The sequence below is a fragment of the Eulemur rufifrons genome, chromosome 30 (assembly GCF_041146395.1).
Source record: "Eulemur rufifrons isolate Redbay chromosome 30, OSU_ERuf_1, whole genome shotgun sequence".
In the NCBI taxonomy this organism is placed as follows: Eukaryota; Metazoa; Chordata; class Mammalia; order Primates; family Lemuridae; genus Eulemur; species Eulemur rufifrons.
The window spans coordinates 63085891-63105908 of NC_091012.1; the positions used below are offsets into that span (position 1 = coordinate 63085891).

Sequence of the window (20018 nt, forward strand, 5' to 3'; positions counted from 1 at the left end):
CTTCTCTGAATCCTCCTGTGTTGTTCATTTTAAAAATCCAACCATACTTTTAAAAGTATGATCGTATCCTGCATCCTTTTATTTTTTTTAGTGCAATAGTAACTCCCGTGATGACATATGGACATCTGCAGGGTCTTACAAACAAGTGGAGCCTTGAGCTAGAGAAGCAAGAGAACTACTTTCTTCACCAGATGACCAAGGTCAATGATTGGGACTGTGCATTGATTGAGAATGGTGAGAAGGTAAGAAGATATTCTTATTAATCTACCTGCATTGTACAGGTATTTACAGATGAACACAAGAGAATAGACTTGTGTTTTGTGGTTCACTTTCTATTCCAATATTGGTGAGCTTCCTGAAAGTATTTTCCTTAGGTAATAAGTACCCTGTATTAGGAAATCTTTCATATTTGAAGTGTATTTGAAACATTAAATTGCTCTAAAATTATTAAATAAATTCAAATATTTACATTATTGTATTCTTATTTCTCTTTATAGATTACTATTTTACATAGAGAAGTGGAAAAAGTGAAGCTGGATCAGAAAAGGTAGAACCTTAGATTTCCTGGGTTGGAAGATTAAAGGCATCTTTTTGTTCAATTTTTTTTTCCTTGTTGTACTTTATTGACTTTTTTTGTTGCTCCAAATTCCTTTCATTAACCCTTCTGTTGGCTTGTTTTATTCAGGTTGGAAGTAGAAATAGATTTTATCCTGTCACAGCAGAAGGAACTAGAAGATCTGTTGACTCCTTTAGAGGAGTCTATGAAGGACCAGAGTGGGCTTGTTTATCTGCAGCATGCAGATGTGGAGCGTGAGAAGACGTAAGTAATTGCATAAAGATCAAGGAATGGGGCAGGACTTACCTACTATGAGAGTATTCCAAAAAAGGGAGAAAAAATTAAATTGGAAGGCAGGGAATAAAAATTGGTAGGTAAGGGCAAGTTTTTATACTTGACATTTATCAACTTGTTTATCTTTTCTAGATGCTTGAAAATGAAGGAATCATTCTGGCAATTTTGTTTTATAGCATTTTTGCACACTATTATTAATCTCAAGTTTATACATGTCTGCTGTAAAGTTTTTATATTTGTCAAGTTTGTTCTTAAATTAGAAACACAAATTTTATGTGTGTGGTGTCATAGTATGGTGGGATATTTATGCCCTCCTATTTATATTGACCCTTTTAAACCTAATGTTCATTCAATTGCTTTAGTGATAAGTCGTTTGCTATTTTAAAGGCAATTTGTTAATCTGGGGGCAAACTGCATAGCTTTCAAACTAGAATGATTTTGTCAATGTCTTAGGCTAGGTATATTTTATTTGTATACTATTCAGTCTTTACCTTCTGTCGATACATTGCCAAGTTTCCCACAGTAACTTTATCTCTCTGAAACTGAGATTTAGTAATCAGCCAATTTATAAAGTATTAGGAGAATTTGTATGAATGTGCTACATCATCTAGATTGAGACTAAATCGAACTCATTTTCTCAATGGCTTGTTATGAGTTAAGATTGAGCTTATTTTTTAAAGGCTTGCAAATTAACTTTTTTGTAGGGACACTAAATGTGGTAAGTATAGGTAATCTGTACTGACCCTAGTTCTCTTTCTGCTTTTGTATTTCAGCTTTTGTGAATTTTTCTTTGCATTGCTTTCTATGCATTCTATCGGTTTTTTGAAATATGTAGTTACATTTTTGGTCGTAAGATCCTTACTGTAGTTTGAAGAAAACTTTGAAACATTAGTTACTTTCCAGATGCTCTTTTATAGTCATATTTACATTATGATAAAATCTTCACCAGAATCTTTAACAATCTAGAAAATCAATTATCTATAATTACTTTGGCACAGAAAGGCAGTAGATAGTTACTAACAAATCTAATTGAATCATTTCTTTATACACATTAAGTTTGAAAAATCCTCTGGCCCTTTAATTCTCATAAACATATTTATTGACTAGGTTGGTGTGTGTGTGTGTGTGTGTGTAGTCTGGGTGGAAATCGTGAGAATTTAGGCAACTAATCAATTTGTGAACTTAGTAAATTTATCTACCTTTGATTATTGTGAAGCTCATTTATCAAAACATCTTTTGTTGCCTGGTAGAGTATATTTATATAAGGTTTTCCTTTGAAAATGTGTGTATTCAAGATCATTGAAGACATCTTAGCATTTACTGAATATTACTAAACACCAAATAACTTCTCTTATATATCTGAATGTCCTCTGGGTATATTTTGACACCTAAAAAGAGTTCCTTTGCTCTGCAAATCCCCAGAGCATTGGTCAGAGGGCAAATAGGTGACAGTAAAAATGGCACAGTGAATAAAAGTCTTCACCTTTGGGTTCTTTTTAGAATATGGTAATAATAAGGTCACAGATGCTGTATCTAGTACCATTGGTCATAACTGAGACCCACTGAGAAGGTAGGGGAATTGGGGCAAATCCAGTTGGTGGAATTATCTTTGTATGTCAATAACAATAGATTGTCGTCATAAAGAAAAAAATTTCTTATTAATCCCTTTATTTTACCTGCCTTTTCAGTTACAAATTAGCAGAAAATGTAGATACTCAGCTGAAAGGAATGGGCCAAGATCTCAAGGACATTATTGATCACCTGAATTCATTTGAAAATCCTGCTGACACTACTGACCCGGTGTGTTTACTGCTTTACGTATTTAGACAACCAAGATTTAGAATGAAATTAGCATTCTATGGTTCCTTTAGGTAGTCACCTTCTCCTGTCCTCTATATAGCTGCTTACCTGCCTCTAGAGATACGAAGCTCTTGGATGTGGTTAGTGTAGCAGGAAACATTTAGAGGCAGAAAAGGTTGTGAGCTTTCTGTGGTTATTCCTAGGAGGGTGAAAAAATGACTTTTTCTGAAATCATCAAGGTTTTCTTCCTTTTTCTTCACATAACTAAGTATGTCCCTGTACTTGTTTTTCTGTTCATTTACTCATTAGCTAGTTCATTCTTCTTTTGACATACGTATTTACATACTCATATAAATGTTAGTAGGTATGTTTGAGTCTGTTAGACATACCCAGGAAATCTTTAACTTATGGTTAGGTTATATTTTAAAAGTTTGGTAATTAACTATTTGAGATTTAACATATATTTTTCCATAGAAACTTTATTAAATATAGTTATTAGATTTCCACCTGCCCCATAGAATACTACTTAGCTCATAATATAAATGCATTATATCATTGGAAAATACAGCTGGAGCTCCAATTGAGTTGAGACACCATGAATTAATTTGGTGGTGAGAAAGAATTGTTTTTCTTTTTTCTTTTTTCTATACTCTAATTGAAGAGCTTATTTCCTGTACTTTCCCCTATTGTCTTAGCAGCTAAATGGAGTCCTCCTTTTCCCATTCCCTGTCCATAGCAGTAATGGTAAGAGGAATCTCCCATTGTGGGAGCTCCCATTGTTCTTCCTATAAAGATAATTATAATTAGTAGGGGGCCAGGATCTGAGTAGGTGAAGATGAATGACATATATAAGTGGTGATTATTCTTTGGTAAGCTCTTTGTCAAATTATGTATAGACAGTTCTTTACATACATATTACCAGCTTTTTTAATTATAAAGACACAGTGCGTTATAGCTGTGAAAGCATTAGAATTTTGTTCAAGTCCTTTAATCTTTCTGGGTCTTAGTTCCTTCTTTTGCAAAATGTCAAGGATGGACTAAATGATCTTAAGTCCCTTCCAGCTATAAAAATTATGCCATTCTCTACTTTGGGTGAATCTAAAGTTGAGCAAAGGCAAATATAAAATAATCTTGGATTATCCCTGCCATCTCCCTGTGTTCACACAGATGATCAAGAGTTTATAAAATACAGATTTTCTTTTAATCAATGCAGGGCTCCTTTTTTATTTTTACAGACCCAAATGAAGGGTCAGTGGCCATTTCTACTGGCTCTATCTTATGCTGACCTGAAGCAGAGGGAAGCTCATATATGACTTCTTCCTTTCCGCAAAAAACAGGCTTTGGATCTTCCACTAAGCTTTTTTAGGACGGAAATCCTCCGTCTCACTAGAAGATTCTGAATCAGAATGAAATAGCTGTAGAGCTTGGGTAATTGAAGAGCAGAGTTGCCAAATATGTAGAGAAATCTTTTCTCCTTTATGGAATGCTTTTCGTAATGTTTTTAGCGCCAACTGCCATTGCTGCAGCTTGAACTCATCCGACGGTGGAAACCAATCACAGTGTTTGAAAATTAAATGTAACAATTCCTCAAGATCTTTCTTTTTGGCAACTACTCCAGTCCTCTTTAATAAAGCTCACAACAATTCCACATATTAAGAAGAGATAGTCTTTCTCATTATTTTATTCTGGGCAGAATATTAATCTTAACTTACTTTGCCCTAGAGATTTTCACTTACCTCTCTCTGGGTAGACGCACACGTGACTTTTAGCCTTCTCCAGGTCCCTTGCGACGCAATACAGGAATGTTCTTCCTTTGAAGCAAAGCCTTTTGCCTTCAAGACCCTATCGGAAAATCCTGCCGACTACTCCAATTTGCGGGGAGTTAGCTACGCTCCCAGCAAAAGTTCGGGTCCCTCAGACAGGGGTCCTTGCAAAGGAGGAAAAAATAATAGGAAACAGAAATAAAAATAATACACAGAGCCAAAGATATAGATTATAAAGTAAAGATTTATAAAGATAGACAAAGCACGGTGCCTGGAAGGTTATATCCCTTTCTGCGGAAATGCAACCCAGACTGAAGTTTTACATGGATACTTACAGCACAGGTACAAGTTTTCGGTTGCCAAGGGTAACAGAATTTACATAATAACAAGTAGTTTGGTTTAGGGTCAAAGTCTTCTAAAAGGCTACTACAGATCCTTCAGCTAACTCTATCTAGGTGAACAATGAGTTATAAAATCTTCTTAGGGCAAACTTTTAAGTTTTATGGTAAGGCTATTAGTTTAGCAAAAACAGAGACATCGTGGCTCTAGTTATTGTGTATTAGAACAGAAATTTCGGAAGTAAAACATGAGCTGTCTCTTATGCTAATTACTTGAACTGCAAGGTTCTGTCTGGGCCGGGCTCGGGCAGCATATCTTACTGATCAGCTCTCATCTCCGGTGGCCTGTCTTTGTTGCTCGGCTCCGGCATGCTGGCATGCCGTGGCTCCATACAAAACCTGCTTTGTCTTTCATAGCAGGTGAGGGCCTCAAGCTTGGGATGCAGCTGCTACTGACCATTGGAATGCCCTCCTGAGGCGAGGCAGCTTTTGAGATGCGAACTAACATGTTTACATTTTCCTTTAGGGCAAAGCCTTGCAAGACTCCTCAAATCATTTCTGTCTCTAAAAATATGTGGGGCATTTCTATAAATCAATATTTCTTAGGCTCAACAAATCAAACATTAGATTACTATGACAATTCCAAAATTCAAAATTGTTTGTTGTAATAGAATTTTGATGCATAGATAAATCTATGGAGATTTAGACGTGAAGCAGAGCTGATGTATAGTCCCTCTGTGTTGAATTAATGTAATAGTATTCTCAACAGAGTAAGTAAAAGGAGACTGTAATTCTGTCTTTATCCTTTTTCTCTACTAAGACTTAGATTGTTTTACTTTATTTTAGTAGTGGGTAGTAAATGGTTTGAGTCTTTTTGTTTTTCCTGGCAGGGGTGATTGGGATGTTTAGGGTGAGTGAATAAAAGGGTAATTGCTGCCTTAATGGCAGAACAAAAGAAGCAAGAAATCAGCAATAACTCATCTCTTTTCACAGATAGCATAAATCCTTGGGCAGAAAGCTGGAAAAACATTTTCTGAACAACAAGATTCCTATTGTTACAATAAATAAGATAATGTATTGTAACCACATCAACAAAGCTTCATTACTATGGGCCATATACTAGGGTAGAAAAATAGCAGCTTTGTGTTCCAGTGTTCATGGTGATGGGATTTACCTGTTTTTATTCTCCCTTTCAGGGGTGGATGGGAGAGAACACCTGATATCTAAAATTTTTATTGAGCAAGTTCATATTATGCTCTGTGTTACTCAGTCACATTTTCTTACAAAATCCATAAAAACATTAAATCACCTATATTACCAATACCCTTCTAATATATTGGTATATTTCTTTCTAGTCTTTTTGCTATGCTGGTAAAAATACTTCTTTTGTTTTAAATAGTACTAGAAACATACCTATATAGATTTTTGTATTCTGTCTTCAATTAATATTCTTTCAGGGTCTTTTCCCAAAATTTTCACCATAGTTTGAAAACACGAGTTTTAATGGCATGCTAAGATTTTGTTAGAGGTGACTTTACCATAATAAATTTAATCATTGTTTAATTGGTAGAGAGATTGTTTCCAATTTTTGGTTGATATAAAATAGTTCTGTTTTATTTAGATTTGATTATTTCCTGTGAATAGGCTCCTGGAAGTAGAATATACTGAGTCAAAAGTTATGAATATTTTAAAACTTTTGATATATATTGTAAAAATGTACATTTTGAAAATGTAAGATGAGTCAATTTATATTACTATTGCCTGTATATGAATGTACCTATTTTTCCCACATACTTGAAAACCGAGTATTACCATTCTTAAAAAATTGCTGATTTGGTTGACAAATAGTGCTATTTTTAATTCTTTATATGAATTTCTTGTCTTGTGAAATGTTTCTTAATGTTCTTCATTTTTGTACTATGGTAGTCAGTTTCTTATTGAATTATAGGTAGCCAGTTTCTGACAGTTACAAAATAATTAGATTGAACTAATACATAAAGGTAATAAGCATTGCAAATATGAAATAGCAAAAAAAGCCATTAATATTTAGTACATTCTCCATTCATTTTTACCAGAAGAAATTGAAAGTCACTTCCTAATTTCAATTTCTTATGTTTATTTTGTGTTTACTACTTCAGAATATTCATAATCTAAAAAGTCTTGTATGTATTTTTAGCTCCAGCAGATCTGCAAAATTCTGAATGCTCATGTGAACTCTCTGTGGTGGATTGATCAGAATACAGGTGGGAGTTTATTTGTGTGCCAAACTCTATGTATTGCAAGGAGAAAATGTGATATAAGTCAGGTTGTGTGCTTCATGACCACACTCACATTAGAGTTCAGTTGTAGGAGTGTTGCTTAACTCATGGTATGCCTACATCAGTTCTGAAAAATTATAATTGCTTATTTTTATAAAATGAAACACAGATAGGATAAAATAGAAATTAATGAAAATAGAAAGTGGATAGGAATGGGATATAAGGAATAAGGATAGAAGCAGGACTTCAGAATATATCTTTTTATACAGTTTTGACTTCCATGTAAATGTTTTATATACAAATATTAGAATTAAGCCAAAAATAATGTGAAGAAAGACAAATACTAAAATTGAGTACATACTGAAACCAAACAAACCTGTGTAACTAATTTATAGCATAATCATTCAGTTCAGGTAACTTTTGAACATAGTGTGCTTGATAATGTATCCTTACTAGGATGTGGTCCTAAGAATAAAAAGAACTGCAAAGAAATCTTAAACTTTCTTAATAGGTTCATTATTAGTTTCAGAATTATAATACCATTATGACTACCATTTCATATATATTGTAGAATAAAGAAAATGCATATTAATGATAATAGAAATCAAGATTTTTCATTAAAAGATCAAAGAGATACAAACTATTTTTCCTTTCCTTCTTTTATATTTGTAATATAAATTTGAATTGAGAATACCAGTATGCATTCCTATTGTTCTGTACATGGAAAGGGCCTAGAAGCAATGACAGATACCCAAGAAGCAATGAGCATACCCAATACCTAGATCTTGGTTTCTAAATACTATTCTTACTGAAAGGAACCAAATCTTCTTGGGAAATGCCTGATTTCAGGTCTCAGGCAAGGAAGTACAGGGTGAGCTTGAGACTTATTGTGCAAGAAAGGAAACATTGTTCAAAGACTAATGAGGTTATATCAGAGCACAAGATTGTGCTTGAAAAAGGACTCCTGCTGGCCACTTAGGGTGGTTTGAACCTCAAAAAGAATAACAACAGTAACAGATTATAATACACTGAGGGTAAAAAAAAAGAGTCCACAGTGATACTCCAAAAAAAAAAAAAAAAAAAAAAGAGAGAGAGAGAGAGAGAAATGGGAGGTATAGGGATAATTATAGAAGGAATGATAGAATTAGAAAACCACCATTAAAAAACTTTCAACAGAACACTTTTATTAAGCTCACCTGGATCTTGGATACCCTACCTCATTTATGAAATATCACAACTATTAGTTATTTCTTGGCAGAAAAATATCCTAGCAGGAAATGGACCAAATACGGACTATAATTTACTGAGTTAATATTTTAAAAACAATTTTATTGAGGCATAATTTACATATAATAAAATTCACCCATTTTAATTGTACAATTCTATGAGGAAAATCGCTATTTTGCAGCCCCAGTATAATCGATTTAGACAATGCTAAAACTAATGAGTTTAAGATTGTTGGGGAATAGATATTTATGTGATCTCTAAAGTATCACTCCACAGATTATTTAATAATGACAAAGGAGAAAATGTGCCTTTACAACAGGGCTATCTGACATGCACTATTTTAATGAAGTGATCAAACCTAGCCTCCCCAATAGTAGGATAACTTGACATTATGTGCCTCATGCTGACATGATAAAAAGTACACAGCATCACTTATGTAGTATTCTTATAAAAAATGTTTAGCTTGAATCTAATCATGAGAAAATAATCAACATTCTACATGTGAGACATTCTGAAAGGTGATGTAGTATTCTGACCCAAAATGTTTAACCTGAATCTAATCACAAGAAAATAATCAGACATTCTGTGTGTGAGACATTCTGAAAGATAATTGGCTTGGACTCTTCAAAAAGTCAATCAGTGAGTCATGTGAAACAAAAAAATTCAAAACCAAAAAATTAAGAGGAAAGTCTTAGGTGAAAAGAAACATAACATTCATGTCTACCATGTTGACCTTGATTAGATACTGTTCAAAACCAAAAAGAAAATTTAGGATAATTGGGGGACTGAATATGGACTATATATTAAGTGATATTTAGGAATTGTTCATTTTCCTAGGTGTGATAGTTATTATGGTTATGCAGAAAAATATCCTTATTTTTAGAAGATACAGGCTACATTATTTAGAGAATTTTCATGTCTGTAGTTTACTTTCAAGTGATTCAGCAAAAACCATTTGCAAAGAGAAATTTAGCAATTTGTGGCAAAATGGTAACAGTGGGTTAATCTAGGTAAAAGGCATACAAGTGTGTGATTTTTTTTACTATTCTCTCAACTTTCCTATAGATTTAAAATGAAAATTGGGGGAAAATCATTTTGATAGACTTTGCCTAAATATGGAATATACTGAGACCTCGAGGGTTGAGACAGATGAGACCTAGTTAACCAATCAGGGTTACTATTTCTAAAGATGTGGCCTTAAAATCATACACATTTTTTATTTGGCATTTGGATTCTTCATTTTCCGCATTAATGAGGTTATCAACCATGAACTTCTCCCTCCAGACATACCTATATCATCATTCATCTTTACTTCCTTCTCTCCTGTGTTAGAGGAAGAAATGTCCTATCCCTTTCTAAACTGTTTTCAATCATCTGAGGGAAGTATATTGTATATTTCTTTAATATTTAAAAAAATTACCTGATAGGGAGAGGTTTCTGAATCAGATAGGTAGGGTAGGGATCAAGTCAAGGCATTACCACTTAATAGTTGTGTGACCTTTATTATGACTTAATCTGAGTCTTTATCCTCATTTTTAAAATGAGGGATAGTATCTACCTTCTAGGGGTTTTGTAAGGCTTAAAAGAAAACAATGTCAGCAAATGGTAATAGAAGAAGTGGTTACTGGTGATCAGAATTTACTATGTATATGAGGCGGGGTGAGAGAAAAGAAGGCTCACGTGGTTCAAAAGGTAGCTATTAAATTGAGTCTAGAGAAGGCAATTCCAGGTAGATTATCATTAAAAACCACTTACCTAGAGAAGTTTTAACAACAGCTGAGATATGGGAGAATGTCAGTAAATGAAAAACATTGAAGAATGAGATTATACAAAGTTTGACTCATTTATCTTCCTGTCCGTTGCATGTTTTTCTATGGTCAGCAATGTTTCTTGGGTGGAGTTGAGGGGGGTTGTCAAAATGTAATTTGGGCTATAAAGAAAAATTATAGTGATTTTTCTCTTGCTGGGGATCCTCATCATAAATGAAATCTCAAGGCTTTCAACCAGTGTTTCCTTAGTAAAATTAAGGTTGTTAGCGTTGAAAGGGACTATGTCATTTAAATGAAGAAACTGTGGTCCAGAGAGGTTGAATGACTTCCTTAAGAACATGGTTAATTAGTGGCATAACTAGGACCAGGATCCAGGTTTTCTTATTACCAGAATGGTATTCTTTCTTCTGGTATGCTCTGCATCACACAATGTAAAAAAAAATCTTAGTCATGTACCTAATAGTAGAGGACAAAAATTTTCAGAGTATGATAGTACTTTGGGTGGGATATAAGTTTTAGGTGTCTGGGTAAAGAAAGTTCTCAGTCAACATAGGATCAAAAGAATAAGATGATGGAGTGTAATGATTACTGGGAGTTACTTTTTTGCTAAATATTCATTTGAGCTGGAGAACTGATGAAATTTCGTATAGGTTCTCAACTGACACAAAGGAGGCCATGATAAAGAACGGGGAAAAGCCTGCTGGGCTCCTTTTTGTCATTCCCACTCAAGGAGCCTTTCTTTTTCATATCAGGAAATGACATGATCAAGAAATGGAGAGAGGCAGGACTTAATTAGGGTGTCTAAGAGAGGTTGTTTTTGTTATTTTATTTTGCTTTTTAACAGTTATTTGGATCATGCCTGCTGAAATGGTCTGTGGGCTGAAAAGTTTTAAGATTAAGCTCAATGAATCCATTTATTCACATTCAAATAATAGTTATAGAAAAGCTAATGAATGTGTTATTTTAACAATACAAATATTACCTTTTTTACTAAAGAAAAATCTTTAACATATATGAAGTCAAATCTTTATCTCAAAACATTTCGGGGCAATGTTTTTATGATTTAATATCTTTAATGTCAATACAAATTTTTTCCATCATAAAACATAGCAACTGTTACACTAATAGGATCACATATTTAAATAAAACATCAGCTCTTTCAAAGTGAGTTGGAAATGAAACATTATACTTTAAATATATTAAAATATTACACTCTCAAGCAACTTTTCAATGTCCATGAATAAGTTACAGAGAATCAGGCCCCTTTCTTCCTCTAACTCATGTGGAAACCAACAGTGATGGGACCAAAGTAGAAAGGGATCAGAGACAAATGTAAGAGTATTGAATTAAGGAATGAACATGTGCAGATAGTGACCAGTTTTAAAATTTGATATTTATCCATTAACATTGTTGGTACGTCTTTTCCCCCTGATTAGTGTAGATAATTGAAAGTTAATAGTAACTATAGTCAAATACCAGTTTCCCCTCTTGTCTTTCTCATTATAAAAATTTACAGTATTATTTCGAGGTTGGCTTGATGGCAATGCTGCAGTCACATCTGTCTTCTCAGTTGGCAGTCATTGAAACGGCGGCAACTCCAGCTCTTTTGGGACCACTTATGACAGAGCTGGCAATCCATCTGAGCCAATTCCTTACTTTTTTTAAATATATGGAGCTACTTCCCCTAGAGAGGAGAGGTGGGGTAAAGGATATGCATTTTCTGTTTCTTCATATACCAAACCATTTTCGTGTTCATTAATATTTATCAAACACCACAATGAAGGAATGGGCAATGGAAAATCTTATACTTGTCATTATTTGAAAATTCACTGAGTGTTTTCATGGCATTTTACCTCTTTCATGAAGTGTCTCAAAGCTTCAAGACTAAAATATATTTCATCTGTAATCATTGCAGTCTCATATGGAATAGAACCACATGATTATTTGATAGCTGCTCACAACATTTAGGCTGCTATTTATGGCACAAAGAATTACTCCTTAGAGTAACTAAAAATTCCATAAGGGATCTTGTAATATTTCCAAAATAGAGTCCCATTAGTACTGGGCTGAATGTCTATGAACACCTTATTTTTTAATTTTTTTTGAGACAGTCTTGCTCTGTTGCCCAGGCTAGAGTGCCGTGGCGTCAGCCTAGCTCACAGCAACCTCAAACTCCTGGGCTCAAGTGATCCTCCTGCCTCAGCCTCCCGAGTAGCTGGGACTACAGACATGCGCCACCGTGCCCGGCTAATTTTTTTCTATATATTTTTAGTTGTCCAGCTAATTTCTTTCTATTTTTTTAGTAGAGACGGGGTCTCACTCTTGCTCAGGCTGGTCTCAAACTCCCGAGCTCAAACAATCCACCCGCCTTGGCCTCCCAGAGTGCTAGGATTATAGGCATGAGCCACCGCGCCTGGCCAACACCTTATTTTTTTGATGTAAAACATTCTTAGTCATCTATCATGATATAACTAATTCTTGCATAAAATGCCTTTAGGATTATTTTAGAGAAGCAGCTTTGTGTGATATGTCATAATCATACATCTGTTTTTATCCAATTAATATTGTTTGAGGAGATCGTTTTAAATTAGATATTTTTGGTGTTGGATTTTTTATTAGAAGCCTTGGTCAGACAAGAAAGATTTTAAAAATATTAATTACTTTCAGCTTTCTCGTATCTGAAGAGTATCAAATGCTGAGATCCCAAATGCTGTCAATTAAATTTCGATTAAAGTGTTTTCTTCCTCTTTCATTTTCTAGAATAGAATCTGATTTTTACTGATTTACTGATCAAGTTTTTTTCATTTGTTTGTTTTTTAACCTCTTCTTTTTCTTAAATTCTTCGGGAAATTCTGGTGGTGTTGGTTGATTGGTGAGGTCATCTCTTCTGTTCTTGAGTGTAATGTTCCATTTCAGATACCTGAGAAGCAAATGCCCTTGTTCTGCCAGAGGTGTGGCAGCAACACAAAGACATCTCTGTTTGTGAGGTTCATTTTTAGGGTCTCTTATGCTCTAATAGAGACACTTGGTTCTTCCCATTGCAGTTAATTAAAAGGTGTTTTATGTCTTTTCATTGTTTAATGAGCCACTTGCTCATGTCTGCTCCCCTTTACAGACAAAATAGATTCATTGTCATACCTTTGTCCCTTGATTCTGAAGAACTTCTTGTAGGTTAGATTAGGGTACTAAGATTAGAATGTAGCAAGTCTTCAGCTTCTGTTAGGAAAGAGTATATGATGGTTAACATTCTCAGAGCTCCACTTCCCAAACTTCCTTTTCTGTATGTAAATCCAGATTTGAAATACACTCAATACATCTGCAAAATTAGATTTCTCACTAATCCTACTTATGTACATTTTGTGCCCAAGTGAATTTCCTCAATCTGGAGAGCCTCCCCAGATGAATTATATGTAACATAATTTAAATTACTCCCAAATAGCAGAATATATATTGTTTGTGAGAAAGATAGATTTTTCTTGAAAGCAATTTTCTTCCTGTTAGTGACTAAAAAAACAAATTTAGTACACTGGAGCCTTACTATAATGCTGTTTTGGGGGCCTATGCTCAATGACCACCTCATAGATAAAATGACCTGGATGGTATTTCACCAGTTAAACCTCCTCAGATGGAATTCAGCTAGGCTAGTCTCATTCTGAGCACTTCAGCGTTTGAAAGGACAAAAAATAATTGTTGTCCTTGTGCTTTGGTGCCAGTTAGCTCAGCATAGTACTTTTTATTTAAAAATTTCACAGAACTTGACAAACAGGTGCACTGTGATAGAAAAAGCACTGTTAGATGGGGGTCTAACGATACAGATCCTAGTATAAATTCTCATTAGCTTTGGCCTTTGAGAATTTACTTAACCTTCCTGAGTTTTTAATTATTTGCTCCATCCCAGGGTATTGTAGGAATCAAATAAAGTAATGTGTAGAGGCATTTGAAAATTGAAGTGCTGTATAATTGGAAGGTGTTATTTTATTTTATTTCATTTTTTATTTTTTGGAGGTAGAGAAAGGGTTTTTTTTATTTTAAAATACCAAGGGGGTACAAATGTTTTTGTTACATGGCTTGAGTCGGGGCTATAAATGTGCCCATCACCCGAATAGTGTTTATTGTACCTGTTAGGTGGGTTTTTACCCCCCTTCCTCTCCTCTCTCCCCTGCTTGATTTCCAGTGACTTTTACTTCCCTCTATTCGCTTGTGTGCCCATCGGTTAGTTCCAATTTATTAGAGAGTACATGTGGTGTTTATTTTTCCATTTTTGAGATACTTCACTTAGGATAATGATCTCCAGTTCCTTCCAAATTGCTGCAAAAGGCATTAATTAATCCTTTTGGTGGCTGAATAGTACTCCATGGTATACATATACCACATTTTGTTAATCTACTCATGAATTGATGGGCACTTGGGTTGATTCCACATCTTTGCAATTGTGAATTGTGCTGCAGTAAACATTTGAGTGTGATAAAATGACTTCTTTTCCTTTGGATAGATACCCAGTAGTCGGATTGCTGGATCAAATGGTAGATCTAGTTTTAGTTCTTTGAGAAATCTCCATACTGTTTTCCATAGGGGTTATACTACTAATTTGTAGTCCCACCAACAGTGTATAAGTGTTTCTTTTTCTCTACATCCACACCAGCATCTATTTCTTTTGGACTTTTTAACAAAAGCCATTCTAACAGGAGTAAGGTGATATCTCATTGTGGTTTTAATTTGCATTTCCGTGATGATCAGTGATGTTGAACATTTATTCATGTGTTTACTTGCTATTTGTCTATCTTCTTTTGAAAAACTTCTGTTCACATCTTTTACCCACTTTTTAATGGGGTTGTTTGTGGGGGTTTTTTTGCTGATTTGCTTGAGTTCTTTGTAGATTCTGGATATTTGCCCTTTATTGGATGTGTAGATTGTGAGTTATTTTCTCAGAAGGTATTATTTTAGATGCAAGTTGAAACCAGAGTAGTTGTAACTCTAAATACAAAGCACCTACTATGTGCCGAGGCACTGTGTTACTCAATGTAGGAGGTATAAACATCAGTGGCACCTCTGCCTTGAACAGGTACAGAGTGAGTGGGTGGAGTATGGTAAAAGAAAGACAAGAAAATCTTTAGTTCGTTTCCTGGAAGAGATCAAATTTGAAATGAGATGAATAAGTAATATTTCAACAGGATGACTGAATGAAGACCACTTAAAATGTAATAATTCTACTACCATGACTCTGCCTCCAATAATTCAGAATACTGTCTTCATCCTTTCCTTTTATACCCTTCCTTGAAATGTATTTTTTATTAATGTATTTTTTTATTAAATGTATTTTTATTATTAATTTTGCATGAAGGGCAGTGCTGTACACAGGGTATCTTGTCACTACCTTAATGTATCAGTGGCAACACCCAGATGTGAATTCTCATGACAGAGATGGAGTTTTGTACATCTCCATAAGCACTCTTCTTCACATTCAGAGATAGTTAGCACTAAGAATTCAAGTATATTTTTTTTGAATGTTACTTTAATTTTTATAAATTGGATATCTTCTTAAAAGTAGCTATGACTACTGGGAAAATAGTTTCTCTCTCCCCCGTTTCCTCTCCACCCCCTCATCCCTTCTCTCCTCCCTCTCACCCTCTTCCCTCCCTCCCTTTCTGAATGAGAAATAAACCTTAATTATGTTAAGTTCCTAAGATTTCAAGATTGTTTTTAAACAGCTGCATACCCTAACTAATATAGAAGGTAGATTCTACAGTAACTAAAACCTTAAAATGTAAAATTGGCTTAGCAGGCAGGCAACAAAAAATGAGGGAACATGTGGTGAAGGCTGAAAAGATGGCCTAAGCAATGAGAACAGATTTGGTAAAACTGTTGCCTGACATAAATTGGAGGTCATATTATGTGGCTATTGAACTGGCACTTCTAGGAGAAGAGGTTGGGAATCAAAACCTTATTTGTGTGTGTTGGTCTTTTTTACTTTGTGTGTGTGTGTGTGTTCTGTACAGTTTTATTACATGTGTAGGTTTGTATTATATATCAACCACCATAGTCATGATACAGAACAGTTCCATACCATACAGTTTTCTCATGTTCCCCTTTTATCACCACATCCACCTCCCTTCCACCACATTCCCCTGCCCCCCAGTTCCTAACTCCTGGCAACCACTAATCTATTCTCTATTCCTAAAATTTTATCATTTCAAAATATTATATAAATGGAATCATATAGCATGTAGCCTTTTGGGACTGATTCCTCCCACTCAACATAATTCCCCAGAGATTCATTGAGTTGCTGTGTGTATCAATAGTTTGATCCTTTTTATTGCTGAGTAGTAGTCCATGGTATGGGTTTACCACAGTTTGTTTAACCATTTACCTGTTGCAGGACATCTGGGCTGTTTTCAGTTTTTGGATATTATGAATAAAGCTGCTATGTGAACATTTATTTATAGGTTCTTATGTGAACATAAGTTTTCATTTCTCTGGGATAAATGTCCAAGAGTGCAATTGCTGGGTTTTCATGTGTTTAGTTTTATAAGAAACTGACGCATTGTTTTCCAGAGTAGCTGTACCATTTTATATGCCCACCAGCAATGTATGAGTGACCCAGTTTGTGTCCTCACAAGCATTTGGTGTTTTTACTATTTTTCATTTTAGCTCTTGCGACAATTGTGTACTGATATCATTGCAGTTTTAATTTGCATTTCCCCAATGGCCAATGATGTTGAACATCTTTTCCTGTGCTTACTGTATCAGTATATCCTCTTCAGTGAAATGTCTGTTCATGTCTTTCAACCATTTTCTAATCGAATTTTTTGTTTTTTGAGACAGAGTCTTGCTCTGTCACCCAGCTTAGAGTGCAGTGGTGCCATCATATCTCACTGCAACCTCAGACTCCTGGGCTCAAGCAATCTTCCTGCCTCAGCCTCCCAAGTTAGCTGGGACTGCAGGCATGTGCCACCATGCCCGGCTAATTTTTTTTAAATTTTTTGTAGAGACAGGGTCTTGCTATGTTGCTCAGGCTGGTCTTGAATTCTGGCCTCAAGTGATCTTCCTGCCTCAGCCTCCCAAAGTACTAGGATTATAGACATGAACCACTGCACCCAGCCCAAATTATTTGTTTTTTACTGTTGAGTTTTGAGAATTCTTCATATGGTCTAGATACAAGTCTTTTTCAGATATATGGTTGGCAAATATTTTCTCCAAGTCTGTAGCTTATCTATTCATCTTCTTAATAGAATTGTTCACAAAACAAAATTTTAATTTTGATGAAGTTGACTTCATCATGGACTTATCCATGTTTCCTTTTATGGATCATGCTTTTGGTATCAAGTCTAAGAACTTTTTGCCTAACCCTATTATCCCAAACATTTTTTCCTATATTTTTTTCTGCAAGTTTTATCATTTTACATTTTACATTTAACGATGTGATCCATTTTGATTTAATTTTTATATAGGATAGAAGGTTTAGATCAAGGTGGGGTTTTTTTTGTTTTGTTTTGGGGTTGTTTTGCCTATAGATATCCACTTGTTCCAGCACCATTTGTTGAAAAAGCTATCCTTCCTCAATTGAATTGCTTTTGCAACTTATCAAAAATCAATCTGTTTTTCCATTCTTGAGATACTTTGCTTAGAATAGTGGTCTCCAGTTCCTTTCAAATTCCTGCAAAAGGCATTAATTTGTCCTTGTTTATGGCTGTGTAGTACTCCATAGTATATATACGCCACATTTTGTTAATCCACTCACTAACTGATGGGCACACAAGTACACAGGGGGAAGTAAAAGTCATTGGAAATCAAACAGGGAGGATAGGGGAGGAGGAGAAGGGTAAAACCCAACCTAATGGGTACAATGAACACTATTCAGGTAATGGGCACATTTATAGCCCTGACTCAAGCCATGTATCAAAAACATTTGTACCCCCTTAACATTTTGAAATTTTAAAAAATCAGTTGGGCATATACGTGTGGGTCTTTTTCTGAGGTATCTAGTCCATGGATCTATGTGTCTTTCCCCCAACCAATACCATACTGTTTTCATTACTGTAGCCATATAGTAAGCCTTAATATCTGGTAGAGTGATTCTTCCCACTTTAGTTTTCTCTGTCAAGATTGTTTTACCTTCCTTAAAAATTTTCTGAGATTTGATAGGAATTGCTTTTAACCTATAGATCAATCTGGGGAGAGTTGACATCTTTACTATGTTGAACCTTCCCATCCATGAACATGGTATGTCCCAAAATTTATCTAGGTCTTCTTTGATGTCTTTCATCAGTATTTTGTAATTTTCATTATTCACATCACGTACATGTTTTGGTTTTGTTAGACTTGTACCTTAGTATTTCATTTTCTTTGTGGTGCTTGTAAATGGTATTTTGTTTCACATGTTCATTGTTAATATGTAAAAACACAATTTTTGTGTGCTGATCTTATATTCTTTGACCTTGCTGAACACAGTTCTAGGAGTTTTGTACATATGTGTGTCTGTGGATTCCTTGGGATTTTCTGCACAGGCAGTTATGTCATCTGCAAATAGGTACAGTATTATTTTTTCCTTTCTAATCCGTATGCCATCTATTTTTTCTCTTGCCTTTTTGCACTGGCTGGAACTTCCAGTACTATGTTCAATAAGAGTGATGAGAGCAGACATCCTTGCTTTGTTCCTGATCTTACATGGAAAGCCTTCACACTTTCACCTTCAGTATGATGTTAACTATAGGTTTTTTTGTAGATGCCTTTTATAAGATTGAGTTAATTCTCCTGTGTTCCTAACTTGCTGAAAGTTTTTACCATGAATTTTCCACTGGATTTTGTCAAGTGCTTTTACTGAATCAATTGATATAATCATATGCTTTTTCTTCTTTAACTCATTGATATGGTGGATTACATTAATACATTTTAAATGAATCAGCTTTACATATGTGGAATAAATTCTACTTGTTCATGGTTTATAATTCCTTTTACATATTGTAGGAGTTGGTTTGCTAGTGTTTTGTCGAGAATTTTAAATGTATGAGAGATTTTTATGTGTTCATGAGATTTATTGGTCTGTAGTTTTGTTTGTTTTTTTGTACTATCTTTACCTGGTTTTGGTATTAGGGTAATACTGGCCTCTATATTTTAGAAGGATTTGTAAAGAATTGATATTAATTCTTCTTTAAATGTTTGGTAGAATTCTTCAGTGAAACTATCTGGTCCTAGATATTTCTTTTTGGGGAGTTTTTAAATTGCAAATTGAATTTCTTCAATGTTTCTAGGACTATTCAGATTATCTGTTTCATCTTGGCTGAGTTTTTCAGCTTGTGGTTTTTTTAGGAATTGGTGCATTTCTGCTAAATTGTTGAATTTATAAAGATAAAGTTGTTCATAAGATTTCCTTTTTATCTTTTTAATGGCTATACAACATATAGTTGTATACCCTGTTTCTTGATATTGGTGATTTGCATTTTCACTATTTTACTTTTTTTCCTGTCTTTCTACAGGTTTATTAATTTTATTGATTTTTTTCCCAAAGAATCAGCTTTTTGTCTCATTGATTTTTTTTTCCTATGGTGTTTCTGTTTACAGTTTCATAATATCTACTCTTTGCTTTATTATTTTTTTCCTTCTGCTTGCTTTGGGTTAATTTTGCCCTTTTTCTACTTTCTTAAGGTAGGAATTTAGATTATTGATTTTAGACATCTCCTTTCTAAATAGTTCAGTAGTCCCCTCTTATCCACAGAGGATATGTTCTAAGACCCTCAGTAGATGCTTGAAACCGCAGATAGTACTAAACCCTATGTATACTATGTTTTTCTATACATACATAACTATGGTAAAGTTTAAGTTATAAATTAAGCACAGTAAGAGATTAACAATAATAGCTAATAATAAAATAGAAAAATTATAATGATATGCGAGCATCACTCCTCTTGCACTTTGGGACCATTATGAAGTAAAATAAGGGTTACTTGAACATAAGCACTGCGATACTGTGACAGTCAATCTGATAACTGAGACAGCTACTAAGTGGCTAACGGATG

The 20018-nt window shown here is 34.5% G+C and overlaps 1 protein-coding gene across 1 annotated transcript in view; it reads left to right on the plus strand.

The window, feature by feature from the left end:
• NUP62CL (nucleoporin 62 C-terminal like) overlaps positions 1 to 20018 on the plus strand; it is a 45528-nt gene that overhangs the window by 12781 nt on the left and 12729 nt on the right. The window contains exons 5-9 of the mRNA XM_069464225.1: positions 92 to 242; positions 498 to 547; positions 686 to 820; positions 2539 to 2650; positions 6928 to 6994. Of these exons, the coding sequence (XP_069320326.1) occupies positions 92 to 242; positions 498 to 547; positions 686 to 820; positions 2539 to 2650; positions 6928 to 6994 (515 nt within the window). The remainder of the gene's footprint in view (positions 1 to 91; positions 243 to 497; positions 548 to 685; positions 821 to 2538; positions 2651 to 6927; positions 6995 to 20018) is intronic.